Source organism: Tiliqua scincoides, chromosome 1 (genome assembly GCF_035046505.1).
Source record: "Tiliqua scincoides isolate rTilSci1 chromosome 1, rTilSci1.hap2, whole genome shotgun sequence".
NCBI lineage: Eukaryota > Metazoa > Chordata > Lepidosauria > Squamata > Scincidae > Tiliqua > Tiliqua scincoides.
The window spans coordinates 16,487,896-16,500,839 of record NC_089821.1 but is presented as its reverse complement, the minus strand read 5'-3'; the positions used below and the strand labels follow the sequence as shown (position 1 = coordinate 16,500,839).

At 41.8% G+C, this 12,944-nt stretch overlaps 1 protein-coding gene across 1 annotated transcript in view; it reads left to right on the top strand.

Moving 5' to 3' along the window:
• TMEM87A (transmembrane protein 87A) overlaps positions 1–12,719 on the top strand; it is a 33,880-nt gene extending 21,161 nt beyond the window's left edge. The window contains exons 12-20 of the mRNA XM_066618443.1: positions 2,430–2,502; positions 5,391–5,495; positions 6,554–6,612; positions 6,815–6,918; positions 7,409–7,482; positions 7,946–8,007; positions 8,249–8,301; positions 8,844–8,874; positions 10,819–12,719. Coding sequence (XP_066474540.1) covers positions 2,430–2,502; positions 5,391–5,495; positions 6,554–6,612; positions 6,815–6,918; positions 7,409–7,482; positions 7,946–8,007; positions 8,249–8,301; positions 8,844–8,874; positions 10,819–10,860 — 603 coding nt within the window. The 3' untranslated portion in view covers positions 10,861–12,719. The remainder of the gene's footprint in view (positions 1–2,429; positions 2,503–5,390; positions 5,496–6,553; positions 6,613–6,814; positions 6,919–7,408; positions 7,483–7,945; positions 8,008–8,248; positions 8,302–8,843; positions 8,875–10,818) is intronic.
• The last annotated feature ends 225 nt before the right edge of the window (positions 12,720–12,944 follow it).

Here is a 12,944-nt window from a genome sequence, read left to right as displayed (position 1 = left end):
TTACAGTGCAATCCTATGCCTGTATTCAGAAGTAAGTCCTGTTGAGTTCAATGGAACTTACTCCCAGATGAGCATGTGTAGGATTGTAACCTTAATGGCCATAGCTTCTCACTTCTGTGTTGATCCCTTTTTAATAGGATCAGGAATATTTTTTAAATCTCTCTCTCTCTCTCTCTCTCTCTCTCTCTCTCTCTCTCTCTCTCTTTTTTTTTTTTTTTGTAAAATGACACTCTTTTTCTTGGTACTTTTTCAGTCCTTCCATGGTGTTGCAGCTGTGGTAGCTAATTTTGGGCTGGCAATCACTGACTCCTGTATTATTTATTGGATATCCTTTCAGTAGTTGCACAGTTTATGAAAAACTGCAACATACGACATGGATGCTTAGTGAAAAGATTTATGTGGCTGAGAAATTTCTTATAAATTCATATTTGAAGGGAGTGAACAGCCAGCTAAGTTTCCCATCTATCACCCCTAAGGGTTAGCCCTGCCCATTTATTCTAGGTGTTTGTAGTATTCGGCACTGTGAAACCAGCTTGTGATTGAATTAGAATGAATGACAACACTTGCTAGTGCAATGAGAGTGAGTATCCAATGCACCAGAGAAATTTAAACATCACTCTATACAGCTCTTAGCTGGTGCAAAAATTCCATTGATTTAAATGAGATTTAAGAATGTTTTATGTAGCCTGGGTTGTATCTGTTGTGAATAAGAACATAAGAAGAGCCCCACTGGATCAGGCCAAAGGCCCGTCTAGTCCAACTTCCTGTATCTCATAGTGGCCCACCAGATGCCTCAGGGAGCACACAAGACAACAAGAGACCTGCATCCTGGTGAACTCCCTTGCATCTGGCATTCTGAGATGGCCTACTTCTAAAACCAGGAAGTTGCACATGCCCATCAGAGCTTGTAACCTGTGATGGACATTTCCTTCAGAAATTTATCCAGTCCCCTTTTAAAGTTATCCAGGGTAGATGCCATCACCACATCCTGTGGCAAGGAGTACCACAGACTAATTGCATGTTGTACAGTGTAATTGTACAGTGTAGTTTATAGTGGAATATATTTTTGCATGATTTTCTTTGTATAAAAAATACATTTTCTCTGTGCCTGCACTAGTTTTCTGAAGCCAGATAAGGGCAAGAAATTGAACTCAGATTGCTCAGTGTCATCTGAACATTTTTGGGTGTCTGCAGTAGAATCTGCGCTGTGATTTGGCAGCAGACTCTACATTATGATGAGGTCATATGAAAGCACCATGCCATGTCATGGGGAGATGCACAGGAAGGCCTCTCAAGTTAATGTTAGATTTTATTTTTCTGGAGTTTGGTCCCCTAATGCGTTTGCAAATAAATCCAGAAAAGCTGTACCCCATACATATTTTTACAAGCTCATCTTCCTACATAAGTTACGTTATTTATTTAATAGAAGTGTAATCCAGTCCTCAACTCCTATATGCTCTTACGGTGGCTCACAAAGTTTGCAAATCAGAGTCTGGTATAAAACAATAAAAATAAGAAACAATAATAAATGCAGCAGTAGAGAAACAGCCATTATAGCTTCAGTCAGTGGCAGTTTTAAAGGCCTGGGATAATAAGAAGTTCTTCATCTTGCACAGGAATGACATCAGAATAGAGTTCAGCTTGTCACACCTCTTTGCACTAATAACACAGGCCAACACACATTTTCCTTCCTTAAATGTTACACCAATTCCTGGGTATATTTGGGGTGCTGATTCAAAAAATGGCATCTGTTTTGCTCTATCACGTCTAGTTTTGGAGACATGGCATAGCCTCTTTAGTGAATGGTTCAAGCAGCTTCCTCATGAGGAAGCCTACACCATGGCTTCCTCATGAGGAAGCTACTTGAACCATTCACTAATGAGGCTATACTATATCTCCAAAACTAGATGTGATAGGGCAAAACGGATGCCATTTTTGGAATCAGCACCCCAAATTCATATCTAACCACCATAAAGTTTGGGAAAAACGTTTCTGACCCTCAGTTTTTTTAGGCCATCTGTCCATCTGTCCATCTTTGTACAAGATTTACACCTTCACTTTGTACAAGTTTGTGCAGAACTGAGTTTAACGAATAGTCCTGCTGATGTTTGTCCTGCAGGCTATTATGAATAACTTTCTTACCAGCCAGAATGGATGAAAAGTAATGGAGCCTGAAGCTTCAAATGCAGTTATGGATCCAGAAATTATTTTAATATTATGAACTTAAGTGATCAGGATGAGTATCTTTGAGCTTTTCTCCTGCTGGTGATTCTCTTGTTTCACTGAACAAATGAAAGTCATATTTACACCTTTGGGGTTCTGCGTTCATTCTTCTGACAGTAGTATAACTTGTTGTCTGGGTGTCTAAGTCTTGTATCTTGCTTCTCATCTGTCTTGATCTCAATGCCTTTTTCTCTTTGTCTCTCTAGGCACAGAGTGATCTTGCCTCCTTGGCTTTTATTCCACTGGCTTTCCTGGATACTGCCCTCTGTTGGTGGATATCCTTCTTCACTGGCTTATTTGGTGGAGTGCTAATTTCTTTGGAGCTGGGTTTTCGTGGTGGATGGTATTCTGTTGCAGATGTTTTGCTAGATTCAGTTACTGCCTTTTTCTCTCCACAAACATAATTCTTTAAAGGCTGGAATCCTATTATACACCAATTATATACTATTGATGGGGTAGTAAGCCCCATCAAATGCAATGGGATTTACTTCTGAGCAGACATGCCTAGGGTTGCACTTGAAGGCTAAGCATGAAGGATGGTAACTAGGGAGTAAGGGCGAAATCCAGCCCTTGACTTGGGCAGGTGCAAGGGAGCCGTAAGGCACGTTTGCGCCTCCTCAGAAGTTGGCTAGGCCGGTACGTTCTGCGGAGGCTGGAACAAGGCCGATGCAAGGCTCTGAGGTAGGCAGGGAGGGGGTGGGGAGGAGGCAGGTGGGAGGAGTTCCTGGGTGGGCGGTGGGTGGACAGTGGGCAGGTGAGCAAGAAGCAGGAGGCAGGTTTGGGATCTGGCAGTTATGCCAGATCCCAACCCCTGTTCCCTGGGGAGAACGGAGCAGCTTCAAGCCACTCTGCTCTCCTCAGACTTGTGCCACCTCAAGAGGTGGTGCAAGTCTGAGGAGACACATAAGGGAAGGGACGCCTTTCCCAGAGGTAAGGGGGAAAGTTTAACCTTGCCTCTGGCTGAGCAACTTTTGACCCCTATCCTGCGCTTGATACAGCGCAAGCCTCCTGGCTTGTCTGTTCCAGCGCAGGGTAGGATTGTGCCCTAAGTCTGGTTGAACTCCTTAGAGTTGGGCCATTATCATCCACTCAAGCACCTTACCAAGAAATCTGGCCAGTAATTATCCAGTGCAGTAGGACCAAGACAGGACTTTTTCAGATATGGTCTTACATACTATGGTCTTACTACCACCCTTTCAGATAAGCCCTCACAAAGGCATTTACTGCCCTCTTGGTCTATTTGGCTAGCCCTGCTCTGGCTGCTTTAGTTAGCCAGAATGGGCAATGGTTGGGTCACAGGAAGCTGGTCTCATACCAGTGAGCGCTCCACCTCGTTCATCAGGTTGAACAAACTGAAAGGTAACCATAACAACAGGAAAAAGCTACATCCTCCAGTTTGTTTTATATGGATTCCAAGTTGGAATGGATGTGAATGACTTTGGGCGCAATCCAGAGGTGCCTGTGTGCTGGCGCAAGTCCCTTTGCGCCAGCATAGGAGGGTTGCAAATGTGCTGTAAAGCATGTTTGCGCCTCTCTGAAGTAAGCTGTGTCCACGCACCTCTCCAGCCTCCATGGCGGCTTACTCCATGAGCCTCGCGTCAGCCCAGCTGGGCACACACAAGGCTCTGGGGTGGGCGGGAGCCAGGTGTTCCTGGGCGGGGGGAAGGCGGGCAGTGAGCGGCCCCGGGGATAGGTGGGTGGGGAACGGGAGGCGGGGCTGGGATCTGGCAGTTATGCCGGATCCCAACCCTCGTTCCTCAGGAGGTGGTGCAAGTCTGAGGAGAACAATAGGGGCCAGCATGCTTTACCCGGAGGTAAGGGGAAAAGTTTCCCCTTGCCTCTGGCTGAGCCACTTTGGGCCCCTATCCTGCGCTGGATACAGCGCAAGCCTCTTCGTTTGCCTGTTCCAGTGCAGGGTAGGATTGCGCCTTCAATCTGTGCAGTGCCCACACGGTAGTCACACTGTATGGGCCACCAAGTATTTCTCTTAAACACCTCGTGGGACAGGCTATAACAGGCCTCTTCCTACTGAGCTTAGAAAAACTCCCCTGGTTGATTCTGAGCAGATGCATTGGTGGCAGGAAATTGAGACCTCTTTGCTATGATCACCCCTGTGAAACAGGTCTTCAAATGGGCTCTAGTCCATGTTTGATCGTATTCATCTCAAGTTTTCTTCCACTGTTGCCTTAGCCATCATCCCAGCTGCTTCATCACCTCAGAAAACCAGGAAGTTGACTTGACTTGGAAAAGGTTGCTCAGGATTGATCTTGTTAATGGCCTTGGTAATTTCCCTAGTCTAGAAGTTGGCCACGGCCTCAACAGAATCACCACAATTTGAAAGATTGTCTGCGTGTTACATCCGTAGTAGCGAGAACCTCAATTTCTCCCAAGAAACCACTTGGTTTTTCGGCATATATCTGTTTATTACTCTCATGTGGAAGCTGCTGAAAACTGTTTCCATATGTCAGTGTTGTATGCTGGAACTTTGATTGTTTGCATACAGGTTGGTACATGGATACTCTGAATGTGTGGAAAGTTTCCAGGCCATTGCTACATAAGAATATAAGAACGTAAGAACAGCCCTGCTGGATCAGCCCAAAGGCCCATTTAGTCCAGCTCTCTGTATCTCACAGTGGCCCATCAGATGCTTCAGAAAGCACACAAAACAACAAGAGACCTGCATCCTGGTGCCCTCCCTTGCATCTGGCAGTCTGAGGTAGACTGCTTCTAAAATCAGGGGGTTGCACATGCTCATCATGGCTTGTAACCCGTGATGGATTTTTCTTCCAGAAATTTGTCCAATCCCCTTTTAAATCCACTAGGCCAGATGCCATCACTACATCCAGTGGCAAGGAGTTCCACAGATCAACTACACTGCACATTTCCCATGGATGGCGTTACCCACCTTTTTGAAACGCCACCACACAGAAGTGACTTTTGACAGTCTTTGTGTGGTGACCAAAATGTTTGAATTGGTTCTGAGGGTAAGTGGTGACTAAACCACAAAGCAGCAATCATATCACTGATTTTTATGAGTTCTGTGTTTATTTTGGTGACCTTTTGGCATTTTGGCATTGTTTAGAGTTACAGTAGAATCTGAATACCCTTAGTAAATTTGGCCAGGCTTTTTTTGTTAAGCTTTATTTTTCTTGACTTACCATACATATTCATCAGTCTGACACAGACCATGAAGCTCTTAAAACTTCGAAGGAATGTTGTGAAGCTCTCTCTCTACCGACACTTCACCAACACTCTTATTTTGGCAATAGCAGGTAAGTGTTAGCAATAATTTTTTCCTAAACTGTGCTGCTTTAAGTTTAGAGGGTTTTTGAATCACGTGTTCTCTAGGATATTTACCACTTCAGGGCTCTTTGTACTATGAGGTATGTCCAAAATGCTGTTTGCCTTGCTTGGTGCCTGTATATTAAAGAGGAAGTATAGATGGAAAATGAAGTGGGTACCTTAAATAAATTGTAGTTTTGTAGTTGTTGATTCTTACCATGCTGTCATGAAACCAGGTTTCTATTTTGTAATCACAGTATGCAGAAATAAGTGGCAACGGGTCCAATCCTGTTCAACTTTCCAGCACTGATACAGTTGCAGTGCAGCCTTGAGGTAAGGGAACAAATGTTTCCATACCTTGAGGAGGCTTTTATGTGACTGCCCCAGCACAGGATGCAGTGCAAGCCCCATTGGCACGGAGAATTGGATAGGATTGTTATTTATTTATAGTTATTTATCACTCAATACCAAAGTTATTTATCACAGCACATTTGATGAACTGACTGGGGGAGCAGAATGGGTTCTGTAAAATAATTTATATTCCTCAGGTTTGTTTTTTTTAAAGAGTAAAGAGCAAGTGCTCAAAAATGCTTTTGCACATTATCAATGAAATGGAGATCCAACAGAATCAATTGATATTTGGCATAACCCTCATGACTACAAGTGATTTAGGCTGCAATCCTAACCACACTTTTCTGAGAGTAAGCCCCATTGAACAAAATAGGACTTACTTTTGAGTAGATCTGGTTAGGATTGTGCCCTTAGAGCAGGGCTTTTCAAACTGGGGTGTTGCAACGCCCCACCCTGCAGGCCCTGGCCCCTGCCCCTTTAAGGGGCGGGGGCAGCCTGGAGGCAGGGAGGAGGCAGAGGCGCAATCCTGGGGGTCACACTGCTGCCTCCCCCCTCCCGCCCTCGCAAGAACTTAGTGGCTCTCAAACTCTCCCAGAGAGTTTGAGAACCACTGCCTTCGAGTATCTGAAGAGGAGTTCTGCAGTCTGATTTGCTAATTTTATCAAATATGTGTTTTGCTTTTTTACAAAATCGTTAGCATCTGTTGTCTTTATCATCTGGACCACTATGAAATTCAGGCTGGTAGATTGTCAATCGGTAAGTTTGAGTAGTCTTTTTAAATTTAATTTAATTAAGCTAAAACTTCCATGAAGAAGGGTGCTTTTTTTAAAAAAAACTTTTCAGTGGGTGGGTAAGAATTGTCAATTAATTTATGGACTCTGTGCCTTGCTACTTGTTGAAAATGTTTGTGTTTCTCCTATAAAATAGGTTTGGGTTTTGCATATTCTTCTTTTAACAGGATTGGCAGGAGCTGTGGGTGGATGATGCCATCTGGCGTCTGTTGTTTTCAATGATCCTTTTTGTAATCATGGTTCTTTGGAGGCCGTCTGCCAACAACCAGAGGTATAACATTTATTGGCATGAAAGCCAAGGTTATTTTGATTCTTTCTTTCCAGGGGCCATCCGTTACTTGTGATTTTGTTTATGTGTTGTTCTACCTTGAGAATGTTTAAATAAAATCCAAGTTAAAAAAAATAGTAGCCACACAAACGTTGTATAGATCTAACCCTGCAAAGCATTACAAAAACACTGTTACCTAGTTATGTCTGGTATCTAAATTTGCAGCACAATCCTGTGCATGTCTGTTTAGAAGTAGGTTGCACTGTTTTCATTGGGGCTGATTCCCAAGGAAGTTAATTGCAACCTTAGATTCAGCGGCTGCTGTTTCACTGAATAAATATAAATATTCAAAGCGGCCTGTGACAGATGTTTTCTGTGCATATGTACATGCTCACGCATACACTCACAATAGAATGAATGTCTATTCATAGAAATGAATGAATGCATTTCAAAAGCCATTTGCAATTTTTTAACATTTATGTCCTTCTAAAAGGTTTGCTTTTTCACCATTGTCTGAAGAAGAGGAGGATGATGAACAGAAGGAACCAATGCTAAAAGAAAGCTTTGGTAAGAGGAACATCTTTCTGCTTTTGGTAGCATTTTTGGTAGCGAGGGGGAGCTTTAATTTCTGCAGTATATATGCTTAGTATAGGCTTCTTGTGCTAGTTGCCAGACCTTTCTTTGCTCCTCAGTTCAGCGTAGGCAGCTTATAAGGTTGGTGAGGTCTCTGCTCTGGCTGACTCTAGGGGGCATCATTGCTGCAGGTCAGTAGAGGAATAGAGTAGAACTAAGCCTGGAGACCCAACCTTGCTTGCACACTGTGCTGTTCCCAAATGCTTTGCTTATCTTCAGGATTTTCTACCTCCATGTCCCAGAAGCCAGTTCACAGGCTTTTGTCCTGCTCTGCGCATGATAAAAAGTAGAAATTTTGGGAACTCACTGTTATACATCCCAGTTAAATATTCATAATGTTTAATCATTCTCTTTCTGGCGGCTTAGTTGAATGAGTTTTATATTATATCACCCGCAGAGGGAATGAAAATGAGGAGTTCTAAACAAGAATCAAATGGAAATCCTAAAGCCACCAAAGCAGTAAGTTCGATTTTTGTCGTCATCACTACATTATGCAAATAAAACCAAGCTAAGAGCGACAGAAATATCAAATGTAGTTATGTGAGCTTCAGTGGGGAAAAATTACATACAAAAAATATTTTGGGCAGCTTAGCTTTCTGGTACTTTGGAATTAGTGGCATGATACTGTGAGAAATAATGTGTAAGTTTCAAGTAGCCCCAATATCCCTTAGTTGCATGGATTTTCTTTTTAATCTAGCAGGAAGATGATCTGAAATGGGTAGAAGAGAATGTTCCTACTTCAGTGACCGATGTGTAAGTACATGTAGCTTGACTATCTTGAGGGCATGCACTGAAAGTTAACTACTAAAAATAATGATTATTTCTAGAATAAGAGGTGCTACTAGTTGCATTCTAGGATTGGTGTAGAATGTTTGAATGCTACATGTGGGTTCCTACTACTAGTCTTTTATGTACAAGGTGAATCTGGCTTGTAACCAGCTGCACTGATTATGCATAATGGGGTGCTTTAGCTGTGATCCTCCTGACCAGATCATGGCTACTTTCGTTTTTCTTCTTCTCTTAAGCAAATATACAGATGTTTCCTAATTTTGTGCTTTTGCTTGTGTTCTGAAGCTTCGGGCACAATCCTAACCAGGTCTACTCAGAAGTAAGTCCCATTTTGTTCAATGGGGCTTACTCTCAGGAAAGTGTGGTTAGGATTGCAGCCTTCATTAAGTAATTGTCGATTCTGTGTATACACAATGTTTCCCCACGAGTATTATTAATTGCCAGCATTCATTCTTCTTATTAATGCTGTATATGTGTATTTGTTTCTTTTCTCCTAACCAATGCAGTGCTCTCCCAGCGCTTCTGGATTCAGATGAGGTCAGTAAGCCAGCCTCTAGCAACAATTCAAGTCCTGTGACACGTTAGGGAAGTCATGAGCTAACAGTGAAGGAAATGATTTCAGCCCCTTAAATGCTCTAAAACATTCCAAGCAGTGCATCAGGGAACTAAAGAAGGCACAAGGGAAGCACTGATAAATATAATTCAAAGATTTTTTGACATATCTGCCTTAAATCAGTGCATTGAACTACAATCTGAATATTTCATCTGTTGAGTTTATTTCCTGTATTTATGGATCATCTTGCTGTTGAAACAATCAAGGCAATTGCCATTTAAAATAATGGGTTGAAATTTTAAAATGACATGATACAAAAAAGGAAAGGAAGAGGAAAATATATAAGTTCAGGAATAATGGCTGCTGCATGAGATGGTGCTGGGAGGGGAGAAAGTCATACGACTGGGTAGCACTGATGCTGGTTGAGCCAGCGGAGGGAGCCTTTTTGTCTCACCTATCTGGTACAGCAAATTTGAATGGCTGTTTATGGAGACAGTTCTGTGAGCAGAAGAATTGTGCAGTTCTAAGAGAACTGTTGAAATCAATGCTACGTTTGTGTTGGAAGGAATACTAGATAGAAACATCATATTAAGTTCTGTGCAAGTGTTGAGTATGATTGTTTATGTGTGTCACAGTCTATAAGATATATAACTGTAGTTGGGCGCAATCCTAACCCCTTATGTCAGTGCTTTCCAGCACTAAGGGCAATGCAGTCTGAGGTAAGGGAACAAACATTCTCTTACTTTGAGAAGGCCTCCATGAGTGACACCCAACTGCAGGATGCAGCACATGTCCCATTGGCACCTCTATGCCAGTGCTGGAAAGCACTGACATAAGGGGTTTGGATTGCACCCGTTGTTTATTAAGTATAGTGTGTCATCAATGTACATGGTGAGTTACAGATTCACCTTAGCAAAAAACAAAAAACCAACAAAATATGTTCCTATCCAAGGGACCTTAACATCTAAATGTTGACAGTGGGGTGGGGGGAGATAGCACAGGAAGAAAAGACAAGGATAGCAAACAACCTAGCATGAGAATAGGTGACAATGACAAAAGTTGAATGTAAGCAACTGTAGTTTCATATAGTTTTTGTTTTGTTTGGGAATGAGGACTAAGGAGTTGAGCCAAGGCTTTATGTGTTTTTAGTAGATATTGAGGAATGAAGGTCACAGGCAGGGATATATTAGGAGATTAGGGCAAAAAAGTAGGGCGGGGCAAGGCCATAAAGGGCTTTAATGGTAAGGAGCTTGTGTTGAATGTCGAAGCAACAGGAAGCCACTCCTGTGACCTGACACAGATTTCTGAATGATGAGAGAAGTAATTCTTAGCGTGATAACACAGGCCTACACACATTTTGTCTTAAAACTTAGACCTATTATGGGGTATATTTGGGGTGCTAAATCAAAAAATGGCATAGGTTTTGCCTGATTGGCTCTAGTTTTGGGGTATGATTGGGGTGTGTGTGTAAAATATGCCAATTCAAGCAGCTTATATACTGATTCAAGCAGCTTCCTCATGAAGCCGTGGTATCAATTTCCTCACGAGGAAGCTGTTTGAATCGGTATATGAGGTGGTTATGCTGTACCCCCCAAACTAGAACCAGTTGAGCAAAATCGATGCCATTTTTGGACTCGGCATCCCAAAAATATCCTAAATCCATTCAAACATTCTTGGCAATGTAAAAAAAAGTGTTTTTTTGATTTTGGTTTTGTAGACCAGTGTAATATATACCATCAACTCATAAACAAGCATTTGTAGTGAGTGAGAATTTGGTCTTGGTACTTGTTCAGAGAAGAAGCTTTTACTTAAATCACATTTGTGCATTTAAGGATGAACTTCTGCATGACAATAATGCAACCTTTTTAAAAAGAAAAAAAAAAGTTATGTGTCGATTCTCATTGTGGTTGGTCTGTTTAATCTTACAGGAAAGAATGATCACACATTTTGAAAGATCCAAAATGGAGTGAAAGAGGAAATGGTTCCCAGGACATTTCTTGCAGGTGGTGTTCCTCAGAATGTTCTAGTGCTTCATTCTTCTGGCAGGGTCCTTGATCGTCACCTTTGGAATTGGATACCATTCTCAGAAGGAGGATGTTTTACTTGGGTCTCTGTAGAAGAGAATGACACGCATGTTGGTAAACCTAGGAAAACATCTGCACTGGGGTCATTGCTGGCCAGTTGAAGTTTTGAGCCATTTAAGTATCTTTTATTGCAGCACATTCTGTTTGTTAAAAAATATTTAGGTCAAACTAAAGCTCTTTAACAATTTCCCAAAGAACTATTCAATATTACAGCTACATCTCGTAAGTTTTAGCTACGTTTTAGGTGATCTGGGGGAGAAAGAAGCAGAGAATAATGAACAGCCCCTGTCCCCCTGCCAGACAAGAGTGACCTGTACACAAAAGCAAGTGTCTTGCAGACAGTGTCCAGTAATCCACATACTCAAAAAGATGCTGCACTCAAGCATCTGGGGAAGCACATGGAGGGAATGAAGCCCCTCTGTGTTCCCCCATAGAAGATTGGCGCTATCGCAGCTGGCAGCATCAGCCATCTGCAAGAGAAGCTTGCACACAGTAGTGTGTGTGCAGCCTACCGTGTGCATGAATCTGTGAAGCAGGGTCAGTGCCTTTTTGTTTTTGCAGCTGTTGATTGAAACTTCAAGTATCTAGCTTGGGAATAGTATAGTGCTTTAGAAGAAGAGTTCTTGCTTGTGGAAAACAATTCACATGTCACAAAGGGTGGACTTGAAAAAGTTACGATTCCTAATGTTTTTAGTTAAATCAAGTGCAATTGTATTCAATCCACTGGCTAGGGAAGATTGGTGATTTTTGCAAACTTAGAAGCAATGCTCGCTTAACTCTTTGTTGGGTATCTCATTGCTGGCAATGGGGTGTGAGCAGAATTGTGGCAGGGTGATTGATCAGGATACCTGGGGGACTGTGTTTGGCTATGTTTGTTCAAGCCTTCTCTAATGATTGTGTACATTACACAAATCCATTCTAGATTTGCACATGTTCTACATAAAAATGTGATCTCAAATAGCCATTGTTTCCCTTGCAGTTCTTCAACAACTCCCCTGTCAGGTGCAGCCTGAATATTGTCTCCTTCCTATAGTATGCCCAGCATGCCATTATCCTGTGAGGCCCAGCCCCCATGTCCCCTTGCCAAAAAAGATATGCCATGCTTTCCATGGCTCCTAGCACTTTTCTACAGTTCTTACCATCTAATCCTCCCATCACAATCAATTTTGCTTTGTGTCAGTTTCCCGAAAACCTGAAGCCTTCCCCTCTTGGTCCATAAAGAAGAGTCACCCCAAGCCCTCATTTTTGGAATTAAATGTATTTGAAGATTCAAATATGTCACAGGATTTTGTAAGAGACTTCCCCCCCCTTGAGTTTGTTCCTGGAAAGATAATAAACTCTCGGAGAAGGAACAAATTAGGTTAATTCTAATGATGAAAATTTTCTTGAAGTAACTACTGTATGCTAATATTCCATGCTGGGTACTTCTGTTTCAGGTGTCCTGATAGGGGGAAAGATAGTTTTTGAACTTGAAATTGTATTTTTAAAACCTTAGTGCCAAAATGTGGGTTTTATCACTGATTTCACATATTCTTGCTCCTGCAAAACCTGGAATTGGAATTTCACTGGAAACATTGACATTTGCCAGTGTTTCATTTCTGCTTTCCAAATTTATTTTAGCTGTACTTATTATGTATAAGTGGTTTGGTAATGGGTTGTCCTGTAATTTACAGGCACTTTTTCATTTGATTCCATCTGAGTTGCAGATTTTTGTTCTGTATAATAAAGTCCTTTTTTTTCTTAAACTGGTGCAAGTCAATGTTTAAGAATATCTTTCTTGCCTAGTATGAAGATTAATATAAAGCGTTTTATATTGATGTAAATTAATATATATGCTAATATAAAGATTACACTGTTTCTCTTTATTCCTGCTCTCTGTCTTGCAAGGGGATCTGTGTGTTCCAATTCATTCTGGAGATAGACCTTACTAATGGCTAGATTTTATATTTTTCAAAATTTTCATATTTTGC